General features: G+C 40.8%; 1 protein-coding gene across 1 annotated transcript in view; it reads left to right on the forward strand.

The window, feature by feature from the left end:
- Window positions 1-21,916, forward strand: part of LTK (leukocyte receptor tyrosine kinase) — a 92,707-nt gene that overhangs the window by 42,011 nt on the left and 28,780 nt on the right. The window contains exons 3-9 of the mRNA XM_063333145.1: window positions 5,171-5,284; window positions 9,322-9,477; window positions 10,136-10,358; window positions 16,784-16,923; window positions 18,918-19,055; window positions 19,975-20,127; window positions 21,219-21,319. Coding sequence (XP_063189215.1) covers window positions 5,171-5,284; window positions 9,322-9,477; window positions 10,136-10,358; window positions 16,784-16,923; window positions 18,918-19,055; window positions 19,975-20,127; window positions 21,219-21,319 — 1,025 coding nt within the window. The remainder of the gene's footprint in view (window positions 1-5,170; window positions 5,285-9,321; window positions 9,478-10,135; window positions 10,359-16,783; window positions 16,924-18,917; window positions 19,056-19,974; window positions 20,128-21,218; window positions 21,320-21,916) is intronic.

Below are 21,916 nucleotides of genomic sequence, written 5' to 3' on the forward strand. Positions count from 1 at the left end.
CACATGTTGGTTTATAATAAAAGTATAAATGGGAATCATTGTTGATTAACTCTGCCTGTAAGTTTCCTGTAAGGGTAAGTTCTGGGCTATGTGCTATTTAACAGTTTTAGCAGTAAGTCAGAAGACAACATAAAAGCTGTACTGGTGATCTGGCGACAACATAAAGATTAAGATAGGAAAAAATAAGGGAGAGTCCAACTCACCAATGAGATAAAACCACATATCTCAAAGGGAAATAATATAGCTATGGAGGATGGGAATACCTGTTCTGGAAGGAGATATGCCAGAGACTTGATGTCATGGTGGATGATCAACTAAGAGGATTTATTTTGGCCAAAATGACCAATGAGGTGGTTGTGTGGATAAACAGGGAGATATCAGGAGAGAGCAGAGTGGCTATTCTGCATAGCATGGCATTAGTGTGCGCTGATGTCTGCCTTTCAGCAAGCACCCTGAAAAACTGGAGAGGGCTCTAAGAAGATCCTAAAGTATCACCACATATAATAAGCTTTGGCAAAACTGCATTTTGTCATGTTGCTTCCCTTTTTCACCATTACCTGCAGTCTATCTTGGCAGAGCACAAAAAGAGTGATGAAGCAAGCAAGGGAAAGGGTGACCAACCAACTAATGAGCAAAGAATAAAAGAGTTTAATAGCAAGCAGCAGGAGATCACAGTGACATTTTCAAGGTGAAAGGTTAATAACTTAAAGCTGTAAATACTCATGAAGGAGAGAGATTATTTATTGAGCTGAAAGTGGAAGGCTTAGAAGTAATTGAAAAATACTAAGATAGGTAGTAGACAAAGAGTCTTCTTTTTGTCTAGTCTGACTTTCTGATGGTCACATCTATTAGTCTGTACGTTAGTTTATCTTCTCAGAGAAGCAGTGAGAAATATTGAGCTGCTATTTTGATATTAGGTGGGGAAAAACATTAGAAAATGCTCTAAAGGAAATTCCTGTTTTGGTAGGAAGGTGTCTTGGCTGACCTGGAATTGATTTCCCATCATGAGTTCTATAAGTATTTTCTGTAATTTTCTTCTCCTCTGCAAAGTAACATCAGGATTCAGGAAAAATTTCAGCCCTGCAGGTGTCTGAATTCTTTTTTCTGTAAGCTAGTGAAAGAAATGGAATTACCTTCTGCGTGCTGGAGGCTCCTGATTTTACTGTGTTCGATTAGAGAAAAAGCAACGGATTTGTACTATGCTGCTAAAAGATCCTATATGTTTGCTGTGATAGTTGAATATTGTTACATTTACTGTTTCTTCCTGACCATTTTATGTTCCTTAGTTGCAGACTTGGCTTAAAATAACGCATCTCCTTTCTCTGCATCTTTTATTTCTTTTCACTTAAAATCATTGTCTTTTGCCGATCAAGGTAGATAAGAGATAGTCTTTATTATTTGTTTAATGCTGAAGTTCATGTCATACAAGAATTACATAGAAGTATGTATGAAGACAGGATGAGAGAGTTGTGTTTGTTCAGCCTGGAGAAGAGAAGGCTCCCAGGAGACCTTATAGCAGCACTTCAGTACCTAAAGGGGGCCTACAGGAAAGCTGGGGAGGGACTCTTTGTCAGGGAGTGTAATGATAGGACGAGGGGTAACAGTTTTAAACTGAAAGAGGGGAGATTTAGACTAGATATTAGGAAGAAATTCTTTACTATGAGTGTGATGAGACACTGGAACAGGTTGCCCAGAGAAGTTGTGGATGTCCCATCCCTGAAAGCATTCAAATTCAAGGTCAGGCTGGATGGGGCTTTGAGCAGCTTGGTCTAGTGGGAGGTGTCCCTGTCCGCGGCAGGGGGGATGGAACTAGTGGATCTTTAAGGTCCCTTCCAACCCGAACCATTCTATGATTCTTTGTATGAGGATATGTGAGGTGGGGTTATTGAAGCATCTCTGGAGTTCCCAGTTGCAAAAGCAAGTGAAGAGGAGTTTCTTTTAGTGGCCGCTTGCACTAGATTTTCAGTTCAATCAGAGAGGTTGAATGAATGAGAGAGCAAAATAATTGAGATGTAAAGTAACAGTGTGGGCTGGACTGGAGTGTTATAAAACCACTATCCGGATCTCATGCATGGATTCATCATACTCTGAGTCCTCTTATGCCCAGTCATAGCCAGAAATTCTTTGCTATGAGGAAATAAATGAAGGGCGGCATATTTCTGTGGGTGTGTATGAACAAATTCCTTGCCTATCACTGAGTCAGGGGTCTTCTGTCCAAGTATATTTTGTCTCTTGATGAACTCAGCGGTAATGACTGCCTTTCTTTCCTCTTATATGCCCAGTTCAGTAAGCGGTCTCTTCCCAGGATAGGTGAGTAGGGTTGTTACCAGGGATTTCGATGAACCCTCTTAGCTTTCTACCAAAATTGAATAGGATGTTGCTGACAGTCTGCACAATGGATAATGTAATTAGTGGATCAAGTTTCATGTGACAAAGCAGTAGTTAAGTTTTAATATATCTTAATACCTCACCAGCAAGTTTCATAGACATTTATCTCAACGGTACAAAAAGTTTTTGTACCCTGTTTGTCTCAGCCATAACCAATGGCAATGGATATTTTTCAAGTAGCTTAGGCCTCTGTTCATGGTAGTCTGCCACTGGAACCTGTGTTTGCTAATAAGACAAAAATCCCAAATGTATTTATGTAATTGAGGGGCGGTGGGGAGTGCAAGTCAAATATTTTTATTAAGTTTTAGTTTTATCAGGAGGAATGTCTCTAGCAGAACTTCTGTCATGTCTGTACTATGTTTTGTGAGTCCCATGATATTCAGGCTATTTCCAAAATACATGAGCAGCTTGGAGCATGTGTGGAGGTGAGTGGGTGGAACAGACTTTACAGAAACCCCTGAGGGAAGTAAATACTGAAGCTACAGCAGTGCTTAACATAGACTGGGAGATATAGAACTGAACAACTTCGCAACAGATACAGAACGTAAGTTGGGAGGAGCAGACTCAAGCTGTCAAAAGGTCTTGTTCTCTTTCCACATCAGAATTTCTTTTAATATGGTGAAATAGATTTGTTTGCAATATGTGAATGGTTTTTACCATGGATTTTTTTGACAGTTTTATAAAGAGATTCTCCCATCATTTTTCGTAAGGCAAGCCAAGAAAGGTAAGCCTTTCATAAGGCTGACCAAACAAGAATTCACATTCTTTTTGAGGATTTCATCCCATTGTTGAAGATACCTTACGTAGCAGACCAGTGTCAGTGTCTTATATGCAGTGCAGAATCAGCTTTTCAAACATTAGTGTCCCTACACATTTGAACACAGAGTCAGGAAAAAAATGTAGTGTTTGACAATTGGTCTGTGGAGACCACAGGCCTGTCATCAATGCAGCACGTGTCTGCAGCAGCATGTTGCTGTTCTGTTCTAAAGTTATCCTTTCTTTGGAACCCCATGAAGACTGGTGGCTGTCTTTAGTACTATAATAAAAGACAGAAGGATACAACATTCTCATGCAATGAAACATTTCACAGCATTTTACTCATTGCGTGATGCACATTGTCATATATATTAAAATGAAAATTGTTTTAGCAGTTTAAAATCAGACCAGATATTTGCTGAAAACTAAAAGCAGTGCTAAGTTTGAAAAAGTGGAACATATGTTCAAGTTTTCACATTTTTTTGTTTTTCTTTTTGTAGATCCTTCTGTATGTTTTCATAATATTACTATTCAGATTAGTTCTGTTGAGACTATCTTAGCTGTTATCAAAGGCATTTATGTACATCTTTGTCTCAACTGCAATTCATGTGAAGAGGATTCCTGTCTCCTCTGATATGCTTTCACATTTTTGTATTGCTGAATTCATAATCCACATGGCTCAGATGTCAAAGCAACTCATTTTGCTCCTTTCCATCTTTCAGCTCCTTTTGAAAACAAATAACGTTTGTTTTGGTCATCTTGTTTATGATTCCTAGAAAAGAAAAGACCAGGGAAGATCTTAAAGATTACTGCATGCTTAGTTTGGGACTTGTGTATTTTCACATGCACAGGTTAAATAAATAAAAAAGCAATTGTTGGTATGAGTTGTTTAAAAGAGAAGTCAGAAGGTACTGAATATTTTATTGTCAGAAGTGCTACAATTAATAGTAGTTTTGGTAAATTTGTTTTACTTTGAATACCAAAAATTTAATCCAGAAGAATACCTCTATTTAACCAGCTAATCTTAGCATGCTGGATTTAATATTCACATTAGTGAAGTAGAAAATAATTTTTCTGGCCTTTTACATCTTCTGAGATTTTGGTCTTTGTTTCCAGCACAACCGAACTTCACATCCGGACTTTAAGACTTGTTCTGAATAAAAATGCACAAATGTATATGTGTTGGTGTCATAATTATGATCAAATGTCCCAGTTACCAATGAAGGTTTTTATAGATACATGACAAAGGGATCCCTGAGATAGAGCAGTGCAGGTGAATTAATAAGAAGTATATTGGAGAGAGTGTGTATTAATAGATATCAGATACAAGCAAGTTACCCAATTCCTTTGAAAATCCATGCTTCATGCCTGGCAGTAAGGAAGAAATCTGTTCTGTGAATGCGTGCAGTGGTACAAAGGTTTCATTAGTGTTAATTTCAGATGGGGCGTTGCTCTTGTGTGGTGAAGATGAGAGCACTTATACAGGTCCTCCTGAAAGATTGCTGATAAATCCATGTCTTGTATAGCTAACATATATTTTACAGCTGAACTCTTCTTCTAGTCATGGAATCATAGAATGGTTTGGGTAAGAAGAGACCTTTAAAGATGGTCTAGTCCAATGTCCCTGCCGTGGGCAGGGACAACTTTCACTAGATCACATTGCTCAAAGCCCCATCCAACATGAATGCTTTAGAGGTGTACTTGTTGGCAGGCAGCTAGATGTACTGTTACAGCGACATGGGCACTGCTGGAATATACAGTGTCTCTTTAGAGCCTATACATTGGTAAAAATGGAAGTGGGTAAAGAATAGTAAAGAACACATTAGTAAGTAAAGTATTTTGTTGTAGTTATGTTTGTGGGAAGTGGTGAAACATCATCATGACAGTACTGCACCACTACACTGTAATGAGGGTGCGTGTAATCTAACAGGGCTTTGTTGAATACATGTTCATGTTTAACAATATGGGAGCATAGTTTTGTACAGAAACACCAAACTTTTCCCCTGTTCTTTTTGTTTTGTTATAGTCGTCGTCTCCTGTTCTGGATCACACGAAGAAAACTCTTCTTCACCAAATCCATCTCAGAAGCGCTCCCCGGTAAAAAAGAGGATGGTGTCATTGCATCAGCCTTCTAAACCAGGTACTACAAGTCTTCTTCCTTACATCCTCCTCCTTTCTGCTTTAGAACCTTCATGCAAGATAGATGCTAGCAGTCACAAGGACCCTTTACCAGAAAGCTGTGCCATTAACTTTCTGACTGAAAATGGAGCAATGACTCAGAAAGGCCAGTGTAACGTTAAGGGGATCCCTTACTTATAAAAAACCCTGAAAACAAAATACAGAAAAAAAAAAAGAAGAAGAAGAAAAAAATAATGCTGTTCTCCATCAGCACAGTGAAATCCACCAGCTAATTAGTGGAGCCGCTTTCCAGCAACTATAGAATGAACTACCTTTCTTGATACCAAATTAAGTCTTTTTTCAACTGGAATTTTCTTTTTCTATGCATTGTAAAAGCCCAGTGAGCTTGACAAAATGCTTGTGAGATAGCTAGGATGACTTTGATCTTACTGTGGTGTCAGGGTAGGTGTAGCAAACACTATAGTTTATAAGAGAAATTAACCAGTTGCTATCAGTGTCACGGAAACTTGGAAACTGAAGAAACGCCTTTCATGTAGTGAAATAATCACAGAATGGTTGAGGTTGGAAGGGACCTCTTGAGATCATCTAGTCCAACCACCATGGCTCAAGTAAAACCAGCTAGAGACGGTTGCTCATGACCATGTCCAGATGGCTTTCGAATATCTCCATAAATGGAGACTGTACAACTTCTCTGGGCAACCTGTTCCAGTGTTTGACTACTTCTATGTTAAAAAAAGTGTTCTCTTATGATCAGATTGAATTTCCTGGTCTTTCTTTAATTTGTGCCCGTTGCCTTTTATTCTGTCAGTGGGCACTACTGAGAAAGTGGCTGTCTTCCTCTTCATCCCTTCCTGTCAAGTGTATACATTGATAAAATCCCCTTGAGCCTTCTCTTCTACAAGCTGAACAGTCCCAGCTCTGTCAGCCTTTCCTCTTATGAAAGATGCTCCAGTCCCTAAATCATCTTTGTGGATCTATGCTGGACTTGTTCCAGTAACTCCATATCTTTCTTGTATGGGGAAGTCCAGAGCCAGGCACAGTACTCCAGATGTGGTCTCACCAGTGCTGAGTAGAAAGGAAGGATCACCTCTCTCAATCTGCTGGCAATGCTTTTCCTAATGCAGCACAGAAGGCTGTTGGCCTTTTTTGTCACAAGGATACATTGCTGGCTCACAAACAGCTTGTCCACCAGGACCCCAAAGTCCTTCTCTTCAGAACTGCTTTGCAGCCAGTCGGCCCCCATCATGTACTGGTGCCAGGGGTTATTCCTCCCCAGGTGCAGGACTTGGGATTTCCCTCTGTTGAACTTCAAGAGGTTCCTATCAGCCCAATCTCCAGCCTGTCCAGGCTGCTCTGAATGGCAGCACAGCCATCTGGAGCGTCAGCCGCTCCTCCCTGTTTTGTACATCTGTGAACTTGCTGCGGGTGCACTCTGCCCTTTTGGTCCAGGTCATTAACGAGGATACTAAACAATAAAGGCCTGTGCATGCTAGAAAAGTCATATACATTCCTCACAGGAGGTGGCAAGGTGACCTAGGGACTTGCCAGAGAGGAATTCCTTAGAGTAACATCTTGCAGATGGTATCTAATTCTTTAAAGTGTGAACCTCCGTTCAGACATGCCCTATGACTGTCCATGAACTTTCTTCAGTCTAAGTTTCTTCTGAGCACTTTTGTAACACCTTAAAATATGTCCTTTTCTGGTTGTAGTAGAGATAAATTTCTCTCTCTAATTTACTTTTTTTTCCTTTTCATTTATGTCACATTTTGCCTTTATGGGGACTACACTTGAAGTTCTCCAGGTTCATAGGTGCTAAGCAAAGTTGCATATGAAGCATCCGTAAGGTGGTACTCAGTAGTGTCAGAGGTTGCAGCTTTCATTGTTCTCTCATACTGTGACCGCATGAGGGTACCCAGTTCTTTTGCTCTGCGATTTAGGCTAAACGACGGGTTCTTATTGATTGATCTTCCATCACAATGCAAGCTGCCAGAAAGCTCAGAGGCTTTTTTTTACCAGACGTCAACAGGCATTCAGATCCTCTCGGGCAGATAGGTTTTATACAGCCCAGAGTATACAGGAATTGGATCCTTTTGAAGAATGTTGCATTCACTTATCTGACCTGCAGACTGCTTTGTGATGTGAGACATTTTCTAAGGATTAAGTCTGCATTGGTACAGTCTTTGCTACTGCAAAGCAGGGGTATTGGTAAGATTTAATGAAATGACTTTGTCATAAATATGTTTCAAATAATCCTCTTTTAAAAAGAAAAGGAATTTTTTCTTTCTGGAACTCTCACTTTGCTCTCTTGCACTGTCGTGCTGTTGTGAGAGAAATTGCTTTCTGGGTTTTATAACTAACTAGATTTTTACCTGATAAAAATATTACTACTACTGACAATAAGTCAGTGGGTACTGAGTTAACCTGTCAAACTTTAATAAATTTGAAACAGTACAGCAGGTCCGGATCAGGACTCTGCTTTGTCTCACACAGCCCTGGAGTTTCTGAGCTATTGAGATCCCTAAAGCTTCTTTCACTGGATCATCAAACCATAGCCTGAAGCTGTGCACAAACACCTTTCCCTAGATCCAGCCGAGCCAGGAGAGTGACTGTTATCCTCCTTCCTGTGCCCTGCTGGAAGGTGGCGTTGCATACGCACATGCACAATTTGTCAGTTCATTTGTCTGTGGCTTCCATGGATTTGGTGAACTGGTCTGAGAAGTTTTTCAGGTGGTTGGCCCAGCTGGTAGGTTGAGGCAGTAACCTCCAGCAGCAAGCAGGCCAGGTAGGGCTGGGGAGGGTGCGTGTTCAGGTGGGAGCTCACAGCCTGTCCCAAGCCACAGTGATGTGCAGCTCTGTAACACCTGTGTTTCTCTTGCCTCTGCACACTGGGTGCTGTTTTATAAAAATGTAGTTACAGTTTACTTTAAAAATAGGAAAATTTGTCTACTTTGGCTGTTACACTCAAAAGATGCTTCCATTTCTTCCTTTTCTGAAAGTTTAGTTAAAGTACAGCCAACCTTCTGGTGGCTGTTATGTTTTTATTTCTGCCCCACCCCTGTTTCCCGTGCAACCAGCTATCCTTGTTGTATCCCTGACCTTAATTCTGTTCTTTATATCTGTCTTTTCTCCTCACCAGGAATAGAGCTACCAAAGGGATAACGTGTCATTCATGTTTGCAAGGTCTGAATACCCTCTGAACGTCAGGATTCCAAATACAAATGTTTAGTGTCTTATTATTTCTCATATGTCCTGGGGGTCCTCCAGTTATTACTGTAATATTATTATTACTACTGAAAATAAATATCACACAAGTTAATATCAGCTTACCATATCTATTCAGCCCCACTCTGTGTGGGAGAGCTTTGTACAGCTAACATCCCTTCAGGGAGTTTATATTAGATTGATGAGAGAACAGTGAATTACTTCTTGTCTGGTTTATAATATGCTGATTATGAAAAATTCTGGCCAGGATGATCTAGTGTTCTCAGTGCTGTGAATGGACTCTGGAGTTTGTTAAGAGAGTGTTCTTGTCCATTCTGCTGGAGGAAAGCAAAATTGTTTAAAAAAATAGTAATAAAAAAAATATGTAAGGCTTGCATTGCTAAGCTATTTTGCTGGAGACCCTGTCAAGCTCTTTCTGTTACTGAGAGAGGGTTGACCTTAGAGTTTAATTTGTTTCTCTCTGCCAAAATACTAAATCCACACAGTTTCAATATCCTTGCTGCACTAGGTATTATTCTCATTCAGGGTTTTATGTACGTGTAGGCTAGACCTTCCACTGCTGTAAATTCACTGTTGATACTAGTGGGAGGATGCTGATTTACACCTGCCAAGAGTTTGCAGGTTTTTTTTTCTTTCTGGCATGTTCCTGCACCCACACTGGGAGAGACTCTGTTGTTATTGCACAAGACAAACTTTCTTTTTTCCCTTCAGCTCTTCCATTTCTTGGGGGAGACAGTGCCCATACCCTTAGATCTGCTCATTCCTGCCCCTTGAACTGGGGAAGGCCTCAATGAAACCTTTGGTTTCTCATAACAGAAATCTCTTGTATCATCGGTTCAAGCTGTTCATGGGTGACGTCTGCAGACAATTTTGGAAAACCGGACTGGGTGTTATCTTCAGTTGGTGTCCTGGTTTCTCAGGAGAGGCAGCAGCTGGTTCTGGAAAACAGTTCCTCCCGTGGAGATGTTGAAGGTATGCAGAGTTACAGTTCCCCTTGAATGGACATCTGCTTTCCCCCCGCACTGGTAGCTGCTGTGGGTGGCAGCAACAGGAACCATCAGGCTGAGGCCGCAGGCACATGTCACTAAAAATACTGCCATATGCTGGTTCTGGTGCACAACTTGTAAGTGTGCTCTCGGTGCCCAGGTGTCACTAAGAGACATATAATTTATGTGTACTGCCTGAGTTGTGTATGTATGTACCCTGTATACAGCCTGCCCCTTTATATACTCCTTTTGTATCTCCCTGTTTTAAGATAAGCTACCTTTGCTTACAGAGACTGGATTTTTCTTAGGAAATTCAATCCTTTACGAGCCAGGGCTGGCTCCACATGTCTGCTGTCTGACTTGCAAAGTCTTTGGCTTTTGTTTTGTTGGACATGTCTTTACTCTGCTTTGCTTGGTTTCTTCTCTTCTCATTCCTTCTTTCACTTTTTTATTCGCTTGCCTCATATTTACTTTATTTTCCTTTCTCTACTTTCTGTTATTTTGGGGTTTTGTGCATAGTCCTCTCCTTTCTTCTCAGGATTCCTTGCTTCAAACTCCTTATCCATTTTTCCTCTTATTATCTCTCTTCTATCCACACTGTGTGTCTCTTCTTTTTTTTTTTTTTTTTTTTTTTCTCCTCACAGGGGACATTTTCCTCCTGAACACCAGTAGGCTCCCAGATAGATGTGAGTTCAGCCTGCATAGCCCCATCCTGCCTGGGAGCTTGGACTCTTGCTTGCTGGAACTGGCCATACATTCACAGGATGCTGTTCCTCTCCTCCAGAGATTCACAGTTGAAATCAGATATATGGAGACAAACAGAAATACAACAATTTCTCTGAGAGTTGGCCATGAGGAGGATTCCGGGTAAGACAATCAGTTTGTAGCTGTTTAGACTTTGAATTGCAGGGTAGGGTGGAGTCCCTCCAGGCCACATCAGTGTCTTCTCCCTTCTTGAAATCATTGCTTCTGTTACAGCAGAAAATGAAGGTAGAACTGTCAGGGCTGAAACGTGCAGCTTCCTGACAGGGTGTCTGTAACAGACCCAGGTTTTGCGTGTCCCCTTTGCAAAGAACACACTTGCTTAGGACTCACTCTTCTTCCCTCACATTTGGAAGGATCAAGATTGGTTGACTCTCTCACTGGGACTATAGCTGTAAAATGCACCCGGTCGAAAGACTGCCTCGGCAACATGACTGGTATCTCTAAGTATTCAAGAGGCCCTATCATAGTTACAAGTGTCACAGTTCTCATTTTGAGGTAGGGTTAACTTTACTTCTTTTGTAATTTCCGCCTTCTAAGTTCAGGAGCATGCTCTTTTGCTTCATTTGTAGAATTCTCAGGGAGAGGAAAAACAGAGGCTAGGGGTGAGAAGAGGTGAAGACAAAAAAAAGTGCAGCAACTCTGGATCTTGTCCTGTATTCTTTTTGATCTTTCCAGTGTTTTACTTTTTCATTCATACGTGTAGCAGAATGCAGTAAGGAGGAGAAATGGGCAAAGGAAATGAATCACAACAGGAAAAGAAGGAGAAAAGTCCACGTGTCATCTGATTTTGCCATTTTCCATGTGTTTGTTTTTCCTTTGCTGCAATCTGCCTTGTAAGAACCTAGGTCAGGCACGCAACAGAGCTTTTTATTTCCATCACCTGACTGACTCCCATGGAGAACTTAAGCAATAGATCCCAGTTCTTGTTTTCTTTGAATTCTTTGGCACTCCCCTGGCTGCCATGGAGATCTGTAGCCAAGACTCCTGGTAAGCCAAAGATATCAGAGTTTGACTAAAACGTGTTTATTTTCTTTCAGGTTCCTCTCTCTCTCCTGCTTTTAGCTATTGCTCACTTCCTTCCTGGCTACTCCTTCCCCTTCTTGCCAATTTCATAAGGAATCTGTTGCATTTTCTGGGATCAGTTTTTAATGTCCTTTTTTACCTATAACTGCCCTTGCTGCTCTGAGTATTTGATAAGCCTCTGCAACTGTCGCCACACCTCCATTCCCCTATATAAACTCATAAAATACCCTTTTGATATACCTAGCTGCCCAGACCAGGCTTTGATCACAATCACTGCAGCATCTCTGGAATGTATCATAGGTGTTGTTTAACAGCTTATTTGAGCACTGCAAAACAATTCTACATGAAATCAAGATTATCATCTTTCTAAAAGTGATGGCATTCAGAAAGTATAGAGTTAGCTTCACTGGAGGCTGGCGTAGATGCCAGTATTACTTTTTCTTAGTGAGTGAAATGAAGCGCTGGTAAGCTCAGAGTGTTTAGTACTAAGGTTTTAAAGATGGAAGGTGACCGAGTCCTGTTTTAAATCAAGATAGAAAGGAGGGTAAGGAACAGAGACAAAAACAGAGTTAAAGGAACCATGTTAGGTCAAATACCCTTCCTTTTCTGCCTCTTTACAGGGAAACTCTTTTAAAATCTCAGGACAAATCTGGCCGTGCTTCAGTCCTGTCTGTCACCCCTCAATTCCAGGATCAAGCTATACTTCATCATAAATTCCAACTGCACCGGACCACTTCAGTGAACTGTCCTCTTTCTGGACCTAGAAATCTTCTACTGATAGTGTTTCCTCCTTCAGGATCCATCAGTTACACAGTTCCCAAAAGCTTAGATATATGTCATGTGCGAGAGAAAGTTGCTGTTCTATCCATCTCGCTAACAAAAGAATTTATCATTAAATCTGCAGTATTGAAGCTAACACTTATTTTTTTAACACGTGTACCCTGGTGAAAGAACAAAGAAACAGATGGACCTTCAGACACCATGTCCTCTGGACAAGTAGGGCAAAGTCACAGTATTTATACTCTATAGGGTGTGGGCATTCTGAGTTACTACTGTTAGAAGGAGAACCACTGAGGGAGTAAGGTGTTTGAAATCCTATATATTTACAAAAAATACATAAAATTCTATTTCTCATTATCTCAGCAGAGCTCAAACATCAAGAGCCTGTTCTTTGCTTGCAAGTCCAAGACTTCTTCATCTGCACTTGGCTCAGAAAGCTGTCTTCACTTTCTCAGGGTTACAGTTACTGTGCTTGTTCAGGTCACATCTATGTTTCGCTTATCCCACCTTTTCCCTCTTTACCACACAGATCCAGAAACAGTCACAGCTGAAAATTCTTCCGAGTCCTGTGTGCTTTTGTTTCGAATGATTTCACATGCCTGTGTTTGTTGTTGAACACAATTATTTCAGTGTTGTCAGACAAAACTGTTTCAGTAAGGAACTAGTTTCTTTCAACTCTAAGTACTCACACTTCAGTGAAAATAAAAAAGCATCGCTTGGGGCAGGGATAATATTTTCCCTTCCCGTGGTCAATAAGCCAAGTTGATTTTGTTCTGTGTTCTTTCTGAAATATAAGGCACTGGCCATGATATTCTAGGTAGGCCAAAAAGTAAAAAGTTCATGGCCATGTGCACACATGGGTTTTCAGTTAGCCAACCTCACAAAACAATCATTGCTTAGTTTTTTGTGTCTTCCCCCTTTTTTGGGAGGGTGGTAGTGGTGGTGTTAAAAGGCCCTGCCAGCTTCTAGGACACTTGTAGAAAATTACCGTCTTTGACACTTCTGTTCTACTAATGTGGCTGTTTTTACCCACAAAAGTTATTTAACTTCTACTCTCATACATGGAAACATTGCCATCTAGCTAATCTGAACATCTAGAAACACCTGTGGCCATTTGGGTTTCATAAATTAGGTGTCCAACTACACAAGCCTTTGAAAGGGAGAAGTCTGGTAAGTGTCCTCAGAAAATGCCTAATACGTACGATTTTTGAACACTAATCTAGGAGTACAATTTACTGCCCCTCATGCTTCTGTTGAAATTGCACCCAAAAATACCGTGGGTCAAATAAGAACCCTCTAACTGATTGGTAAAGGCAAGAGGAGTGGACATGTGTTCTGCTCGCTTCTCTATTTCCTTTTAAGTCCAATGGCTAGAACTGGATGTTTGTGAAGACTTGCAGGCAGCAACTTCCTGTATGTAGAAAAGTAATGTGAAGCTTCTAATTTGTACATCCACTGATTGAGCCTGAAGTATTTAGCATACATACGTTTGTGCAATAGCCCATGCAGTGAGATCCCCCAATTCAGGAAAGGTTTCAGCTTTCCTCTTCAGCTTTATTGAATTTTTCACTCTTAATGAAGAAATCGTTGTTCTTAATATTAAAATAGTCTTTCTTAAAGTTAGTGATCAGTTATCTTTGTTGGTTATGGAAGGGCATTGGCATGGAGAGGATTGGTAAGGAGGAGGAGGAAAACTTCTGCTTAGCAGAGGAGATTGAGAGGGTAGTGAAAATCAAAAGTTGAAAATACAAATCAGAAGTTGAAATTACAAGTTTGCAGGGCGAATCTTGAATTCTCTTGCCTTAAGCATCAGGTTGCTTGCAACTCCAAACTTTCTATCCATGCAAATTTCTCTAAATTATGTCAAATTCTGATAGCTCTTCCATGCATGCAGATAAATTTTAACATCTCTGTTTAGAAGAAGAGTAATATTACTTCGTTACTTGAGATCTGGTTTGACATAAAATCAATAGTAAAGGTGTTGCCAAGCTTGACTTATCTGGAAGCCTGCTGCAGTGATCCATCTTCTGCTAGATTGACAATGGGCTTCATTCCTGATTCCATTAAGGAAATTAAATTGGCTCTGACTAGCCCTTGTTTGGATAGTGGGACCAAGCAAAGAAGGTGTAATTATTTACAGCATTAGAAATCTTGCTGCAGTTGGATCTTGAGGGGGAAGCTTTCTCTGAAGGGGAATACGTTGATGATGATAAGACTCCATACACAGAAGTATTCTGTGTGATGCAAAGCTACTTGTCATTTTTGTGGTCTCTGGACGCTTGCCAGCTTTTCCTGTGGTGTTATAAATGGAGTCAAATTTCAGTACTAAAGATGTTTCAGTGCAGAACTAAAATGTTTCATGAGACCTTAGGGCTCTGACTCAGAAAAGCTGCCAGTTCACACAAGTAGTGGTTTAAGATAGTGGCCTTGCTCTTCTACCAGATGCCACAGTTCTCCCGGCAGAGATGGCAGAATGGACAGTGTGTCTTTCTCAGTTGTGACGCTTCAGAAGTTGGTTTATTGACTTTAGATCACCGGTGGTTTTCATTTATTTTGATATACCAGGCTATAAATGGCAAGTTCCAAAGCATCTCGCTTGTAAACCATGTAGGATTAAGATGCAGCAGATGAACTAGTCATTGTTTTCAGCTGTGGGCCAGTAATCTCTTTAGTTGCTACCACTAAATATAACACTGGTGGTGAATCACAGGCTGTGTGCTACAGGTTACTGCACTTAGGGGTGTGATAACACCGGTGATACTGTGATGTCTCAGATGGGAGGTGGGTTGTGACTTGACGGAGGTACTAGAACTGTGTCTCAGTGCTTGGAAGGTCTAGTATGCTTAATAGGTAAATTCAAAAAGATTTAAAGACTGTGCTTAACTTCAGTGACTCATTGAACCAATTTGATTAAGGCCCACGGATTTTTGTGGCCAGCAGGATGCAATGGAGTGATGAACAAAGCTGTGTCATGTAGCAGAAGTAATTGAGTTCTGGGCCAGTGCTGAATACTCTTGGATGTTGTGCCACAGTGTGGTGGGGGGGATATATTTATAAGTGTATTTATAAGATATAGTTATAAGTGCTGGATGTTCCTGAAGCTGCACAGTAATACAAAATGAAAGTAAAGCGGTTGTTCTCCTTTGTTGGGTAGTAGAGATGGTGCAGCTGTAGTTCAGGGCTGGAGATTTCTGATGGGACAGGAAACAGGAGAAATAGGGTCATATTGATAAGAGGAGCTCAACATCAGTTGAGTTTAGGGTATCTGTGGGTATTTATGCGTGTGTACAATGGTGAAAGTGGAAGATGGGGGAATGACATAGAAGGGATAGTAAGAACTCTCACCAGAAGAAGGGATATAGTTAGTTTGCGGGAGGAAGAATGAGTTCGGTAACTAATCAGTGGCAATGAAAAGTGGAGAGAATGATAAACAATTAAAGTTGCTTTGGGTTTTTTGCAAGTTGCAAATTAGGTGTTCTGTGGTTTTCATGACATGTTTTTTGTCTGGGTCTTGCCTTCTAATGTGTTTCTGGTGCAGGACAAGGGCTAGATGATCACTTCATGGCAGCTGAAGGCATTTCCCACATGAAAAAGTAGTACTAGGAGCAGAGCCTGAGCAACACACCTTAACAGCATGGCCTGGTCTCCTTATCATCCTACTGGCACTGACCTAGAGTCACTCATCAAGGGTGCCTCTGGCAACATCATCAGTACGTAGGGTAAATTTATCTCTGTGTGGTACTCAGAAAAAAGCTTAGAGCAAGGATTCCTTTGTCACTATCCTTGCTACAACCCCTTAACAAAATAACAACATACAGTTTTACCGGTATTTCATTGTCTTGTTAAGATGAGGTAGGACAGTTTTTAAAAAATAAAATAAAAATATTTTTAAGAATCTTGCTGGATTTTTTTCATGACACCTGGATACCCTGACTTCCTTCAAATCAGGCTGATTTGAGTGAGGTACTTTGAAAATTCCCACTCGGTATCTCTCTCTAGCTCTTTATGCCTAATAACCATCTTTAAAATTAGAGTGCATGGGATCATCTGTCTTTCTCTGAAATGCCACAAGTGCTGCATAGATGAGAAGCCTTTGCTGTCTAGGGGCTGTGGCATTTGTTCTGTGGTGAAATATAAATTGCCAGAGCAATCTGCATTTTCTGGATCACCATTCTCTTCTTCCTCTCGCTTTGTGGGTGCAGTGTAGCTTGTTAAGATGGGAGAAGAGATAGAGAATGAACAGAAAAAGGTTCTCACGCTTAACACATCCAAGAAACATTCAGGACCAGATGTTAACTTCCAGAACACACAATGTCAGTGTTGGCTTGAGGGGATCCAGAGACTTTTGTAGCTGCTTGGTTGATCTGTACTTGCAAGAGCAAACAGAACACAACCGTGTACGTGGAAGGCACATATGGGGGGGGTTGCCCAAAATCAGTGATAATTTAAGCCCTGTTTTAACTTAAGAATCATTGGGAGTGTTTGGATCTTTTAATCCTTAGCAATAGGATCTCCACATAGATAACTGAACATGGGCTTGTTAGGCTGAACATCGCTTGTTTTTTATTAAGACCTGCTTGTTATGTTAGAGCCTACATTCATTGATTGATTCCCCATGTGAATACTGTTACTTCTATTTGGTACAGTGCAGAATCTTTATGCTAGAGACTCCATGGATTGTAGTGTGCTGTGTGTATGTCTGGTAGCTCTTTGTTGTCTTCTAGGGTGAAATGGAAATACCTGATGGCCCAGATTGGCCGAATAGAAAGACGTTTTAGAATCACTTTGCTGTATTCAAACTGTGAAGCACAAGAGGTTGGAGTACTGGCAGTGGGCTCCTTACAACTGAGGAACTGCTTTCCTGGTATGTTGCAATACAGTCAGGTTTGGAATAACCAAATGCAGTCAGAAAAGAGAGCACCATCCTCACTAAAATTGATTAGTGTCATCAGGGAGTCGCTCAGATGGAGATAAATGAAAGTTGAGTCTCCTCTGGGGTTTCTGGCAGTGATTACCTGTCAAGGGTCACATTTGTGTGTGTTTTATGTGTATGCACCCATGTGTACATGCTCCAAAGGCAGGGCTGAAGCTCAGAATTATAGAAATGATTTAAGTGATTCTCTCTGCTTTTCAGATTTTCTTTGCTTGATCTTTGTATGAGAAAACAACAGGACTTACGCTGCAACCAGCAACAGGAAGGGAAAAAAGTATTTGCCTAGATTATTTTAGCATTTCATATTTTTCTTTCTTAAATAATCAAGAATAAAAGACTACCCTGTGTCACCAAAGCCTTTTCCATACTGGGGCTATATCTTCCAAATCCGTAAAGAAAAGAAACATTGATCTGCACTCCATGGGGTCTGTTTGCTACTGCCAGGCTGAGAACTTCTGTCTAAAATGAAAATAATTGGAATGTAATTATTTTCTCCAAAGTACTGAGTGCTCAGCTCAGAAGTCCTTAGTTTTACGTAGCACTTACAGTCCTGTTGTGAATGTCATGCAAATGATCCTCAGTAGCTGTGCAGAACCTTGCTAATGTCATTTAGGCTTCTTGGAAGTACAAGAGTCTGTCGGCGCAGGCAGCCTGCATACTGGAGACATAATCTTCACTTCCTGGTTTTCAGGTTTTCATGCATTAATATAATGCTATTGCCTCTGTTTTGCAGACACTGAAGAAATAGCTTGAAATGTAAATGCAAAAAGCCTCAAATGTAAAAAGAGAATACTGGTTTCACAGACCTGTTTTATAATATATCATGAGACTGGTTTTGATCATATTAGAGATTTAATTTTATTGCAGTCATTAATCTTCTAATTTAACAAACATTATATTTTTAATGTGATGGTTTTTTGACAGTGATGGAGTTTTCAGGGGATGCATACAGGCTGAAGCAATATGCTAAGCATCCCCCAACAGTCCCTAAATAAACTGATGCATGTACTCAGGACAAGCCTTGTGCCATGAAGAAATACTGTTTCAGACTGTGTACCTGGATTGTTGCAGAGATGTCCTTTTCTTTTGCTTCTGGAATTGGTCCCCTAACTTTTGCATTTTTTTCCAGAGCAGTAACAATCCCAGTGGAACTTCTGTGCAGAGCTCTGCTAAAGAGGAGCAGGCCCAGAAGAGACCTACACAAACCTGCAGGTCCATAACAGACCTGTGCACACACACATCCACAGCACAGGCGGGGTGCGTTAGGAGTCTTGCTTTTGGGAATATCAGACTTAAATAATTGTGCTCAGCCTGGTCACTGGGTACCTGTGCAGTCAGACAAATGGTCCTGGAGTATAGCTGACTGGACTGGCTTGGGTGTATGAGTAAAGTTCCCGTACAGTGAGCTGACCTGCTGGGGAAGCAGCTCTCTTCATGGGCAGGATGCCACAGAGCTGGCACAGAAATGTGTCAGCAGCATGAGTGTTAGTTAAGCCTGAGCCTCAATAGGGCATATCAATGTGTCTGTTAGGACGGAGCTGTAAGTGGGTATCTCTGCCGCCAGCAGCAGAGTGTCATGCAGCATGAGACAGCTGCCTGGCAGGTGCGCAGTCACATGTGCAGAACTGAGGAGCACACCACAGGTCCTTCATTAAAAAAGAAAAGTGATTATCTAAAGATAGAACAAACACAGCAGAAAACGGTGCATGAGAGAGAAAGGAGCAATAAATTTGGTCTCCCTGAGAGATGAGGTGATCTGCAGGAATATCTTGCTGGATATAAACTTAATGGTAAAAAGCAGAAATGAGTACCATTTATCACCCGAAGGACACTTTCTGAGGTCCTTCATGTGAAGGCTGATACACGTGAAGGGTCATACACGTTCTGCCAACTCATCTCTGGGTTTCTTTCTCTTTTTCCCTTAGATAAAGAAAACCAAGATCTTTCTATATATGATAAAGGCTCCACCTTCCCCTGCCTTCATGGAGGCTGTGTCAGCCACCTACAAATCTGTGAATTCATCAGTGATTGCCCTGCCAAAGAACAGGAAGGAGTGAGGTGTGGTGAGTATGTGGCATGGCATTTGGTGGGAACCTTTATCCCATTAGAAGAAATAATTTAGAATGAAAAAAAATAAGTTAAATTGATTCCATCTCTAGATTAATTCAGTATTTTGCCTCCTGAATTAATTTAGCCTATTTACACTAATTGGATACCAAGATTCTCTTTGAAATCCTGTATATCCAATATAGGATAGAATGGATTTGTTTGTGGAGTTTTTTTGGTTTGGTTTTTTTTTTTTTTTTAAATATTGCAGTAAGGAGCTCAATGACCTGCTTTTCATAGTTGCCTCTACTTCAGAGAAAGGCAAAACCAGTCTGCGTCTGGGTGAGAAGTTCCTTCTGAACCTCCCTTCAGTGGAAGGTGCTGATCATCTTCTAGTGCCATCCACCAACATAATCTGTCATAAATTTGTCCCCACAAGATCCCCAATTCAGAGCTCATCTCACGTATCATGACAGAGAAATCCCTCCTGACTCAGTATATGTGGTGCTAGGAAGCATCATTTAGCTTTGTTGCAAGCACAGTGGCAGAGATCAAAAATAATATCTTGGTTGGCCTTCCTTTAACTGAAACACAGAAAACTTTGTAATGTTTGTAATTTCATATACAGCAAGGCCTTCATAAACATATGGCAGTTTAAAACATATTAGATTATGGGAGCTGCAGTTTTACACAGTATCTAGAGCAGGAAGGAACTGCAAAGCCTCAAATATCTCCAGAGGCTGGAGTGTTGGCTTTCTAACAGTGACTTGGGAAATAAATAAATGAGACCAGTTAATATTTTGACATTGAAAAAAATCTATGTAGCATAAATTGGGTATCTTTGACAACCACAATGAGTTTTGACTTTTGTTGCTGTTTGTGTTCTTCCATAAACAAGTTTCTGCTGTTTTCCTGCTTTTTTATTCTCCATTGTAGACAGTCTCCCAGAGGGCTCACATTGCTCTTTTGAAGAGGGTCCATGTGGCTGGACACTGAATGAAACTGCAGCATCTCCTTGGTCTATTCGGAGCTCTACTGAAATGATTCAGGATGACTCATTTGTAGGGTCTACCTTGCAAGCCACTGGAGGTAAGTTCCTCATAGTTCTCTCTCACTCTGTGTGTATGTCTATATACAATAGCCTTGAATTTAGTTTTTTTTAATTGGTTTAAAATTTTTGGCAGCATTGACGAATGAACTTTAGCATCAGTATTACCTGTAACAACTTCAAATGTGGCCAAAACTAACTTTTGAACATCATTCAAAACTTCATATGAAACAAGTTCTGCAATAAAGTTAACACAAAACTATTGGAGACTGGGCTACTTCTTCACCTTTAACAAAATTATATGATGAATTCTTTTGTTTATATATACTTCCCTCCTTCTTCCTCTTATGAGCTATGCAATTGCAGAGTGCTTCAGCAGCAATGTGATAGCTGCTGCATCATAAAATAAAAATTGCCCAACAGAACTGGGCAGCTTGTATAAACAAATCTTGGAAATCCTTGACAGACTCTGCCAGTGGGTTAGGAGGAGCATCACATGGAAGCATATCCAAAGACCAAGTGATCATACACATTCTGTGCCGTAGAATATTACAATAAAAAAGAGTCAGTTAATTTCCAGAACTGTCAGCTTGGTAAATAAGGAGGAAAGCCAGACCCTCAGATGTTCAGGTTGAGAGTCATAAGTGTTCAGCACAAATGATTCTTGCCTCACAGTTCCCTGACAAAATGAAGGGTGTCCATATGAGCGTCCTGTTTGTCTCTTGAGAGCTTGTATAAACTGTCCCTGGGAACAAAGACTACAAATAAGCTCTTCCAGCCCAGTGTTTGTCTTAGCAAGAGTCATTGATGCTAATGGTGTAAGAATTAGGGCTGATCTGGAGCTCACTGTAGGTTGGTGTGAGCCCCTGTATGGGATCATGCTTGGGTGGCATCTGAGGTTTATGCACTCATGTTCCAGGAAAGGGTTTGCGATGTTGACTTTTTTGTTGCTGAAATCTACCACAATGCTTATTATATCCAACTTAGCTGCCTCACTAACAGATTTGCTCTCAAGCCATGCTTGTCATCTTACTTACACTGTATTTCAGCACAATGATGTTAAATTATTTCAAGAGAGTATAAAAAAGGAAAACCTCATCCTGTCTTTTGTGATTCACTTTTTTGTTCACAGGACACTTCCTCTACCTGCGAGCAGACAGCAATCAGACGAGCGGTATGGCCAAGGCTTACAGTATCAGCTTGCCAGCCAGTATTGCCACTGAAGACTACCAGGTATATCATGCTGTCCTAGTACCTTTGTGGAGTTAGTCATTAGGCTGCAGGCACTGTTTACACAATATGCCCATTCTCCTATGCTTCTGCACACTCTACCAAACACCAGAAAGCAAAAGAGCTGGCTATACCAACTAGATAGCTACTTGTTTGACACTGGAAAGGAGATGTGAGGTGCACCCCCAGTAAGTGAAAGCAGGAGCCCCAAAGCAACTCCTCATAATGGAAAACTTCCCATCCTACCTGTACCGATCATTCCTCTGAAAGAGACCTGGCACCTAAATTGTATGGGGTGGTCTTGGTTTGCAGGAAAGGGAGTGGGCTTTCTGGGCTATTGAGACATTCAGTATAGCTGCTGCTGAGGCTTCTCTTCCTAAATTCTGCAATACTTTCGTAGGAGTTAACAAACTCAGTCTCAGTCTCACTGAGAAAAAGAACGTAAAGTTTGTAGGTATTAGGTTTTCCAGGAACAGATGAATATAATAAACTTGTGTTCACATTCTTCAGAAATTTCAAAAGGTGAGGACAACCTTGCATGGATAAAATCATGTAACCTGCCTTCATCCCAGATCTCTACAAAGAATAAGGGTGACTACG

This window comes from Chroicocephalus ridibundus, chromosome 4 (genome assembly GCF_963924245.1).
Source record: "Chroicocephalus ridibundus chromosome 4, bChrRid1.1, whole genome shotgun sequence".
Lineage (NCBI taxonomy): Eukaryota > Metazoa > Chordata > Aves > Charadriiformes > Laridae > Chroicocephalus > Chroicocephalus ridibundus.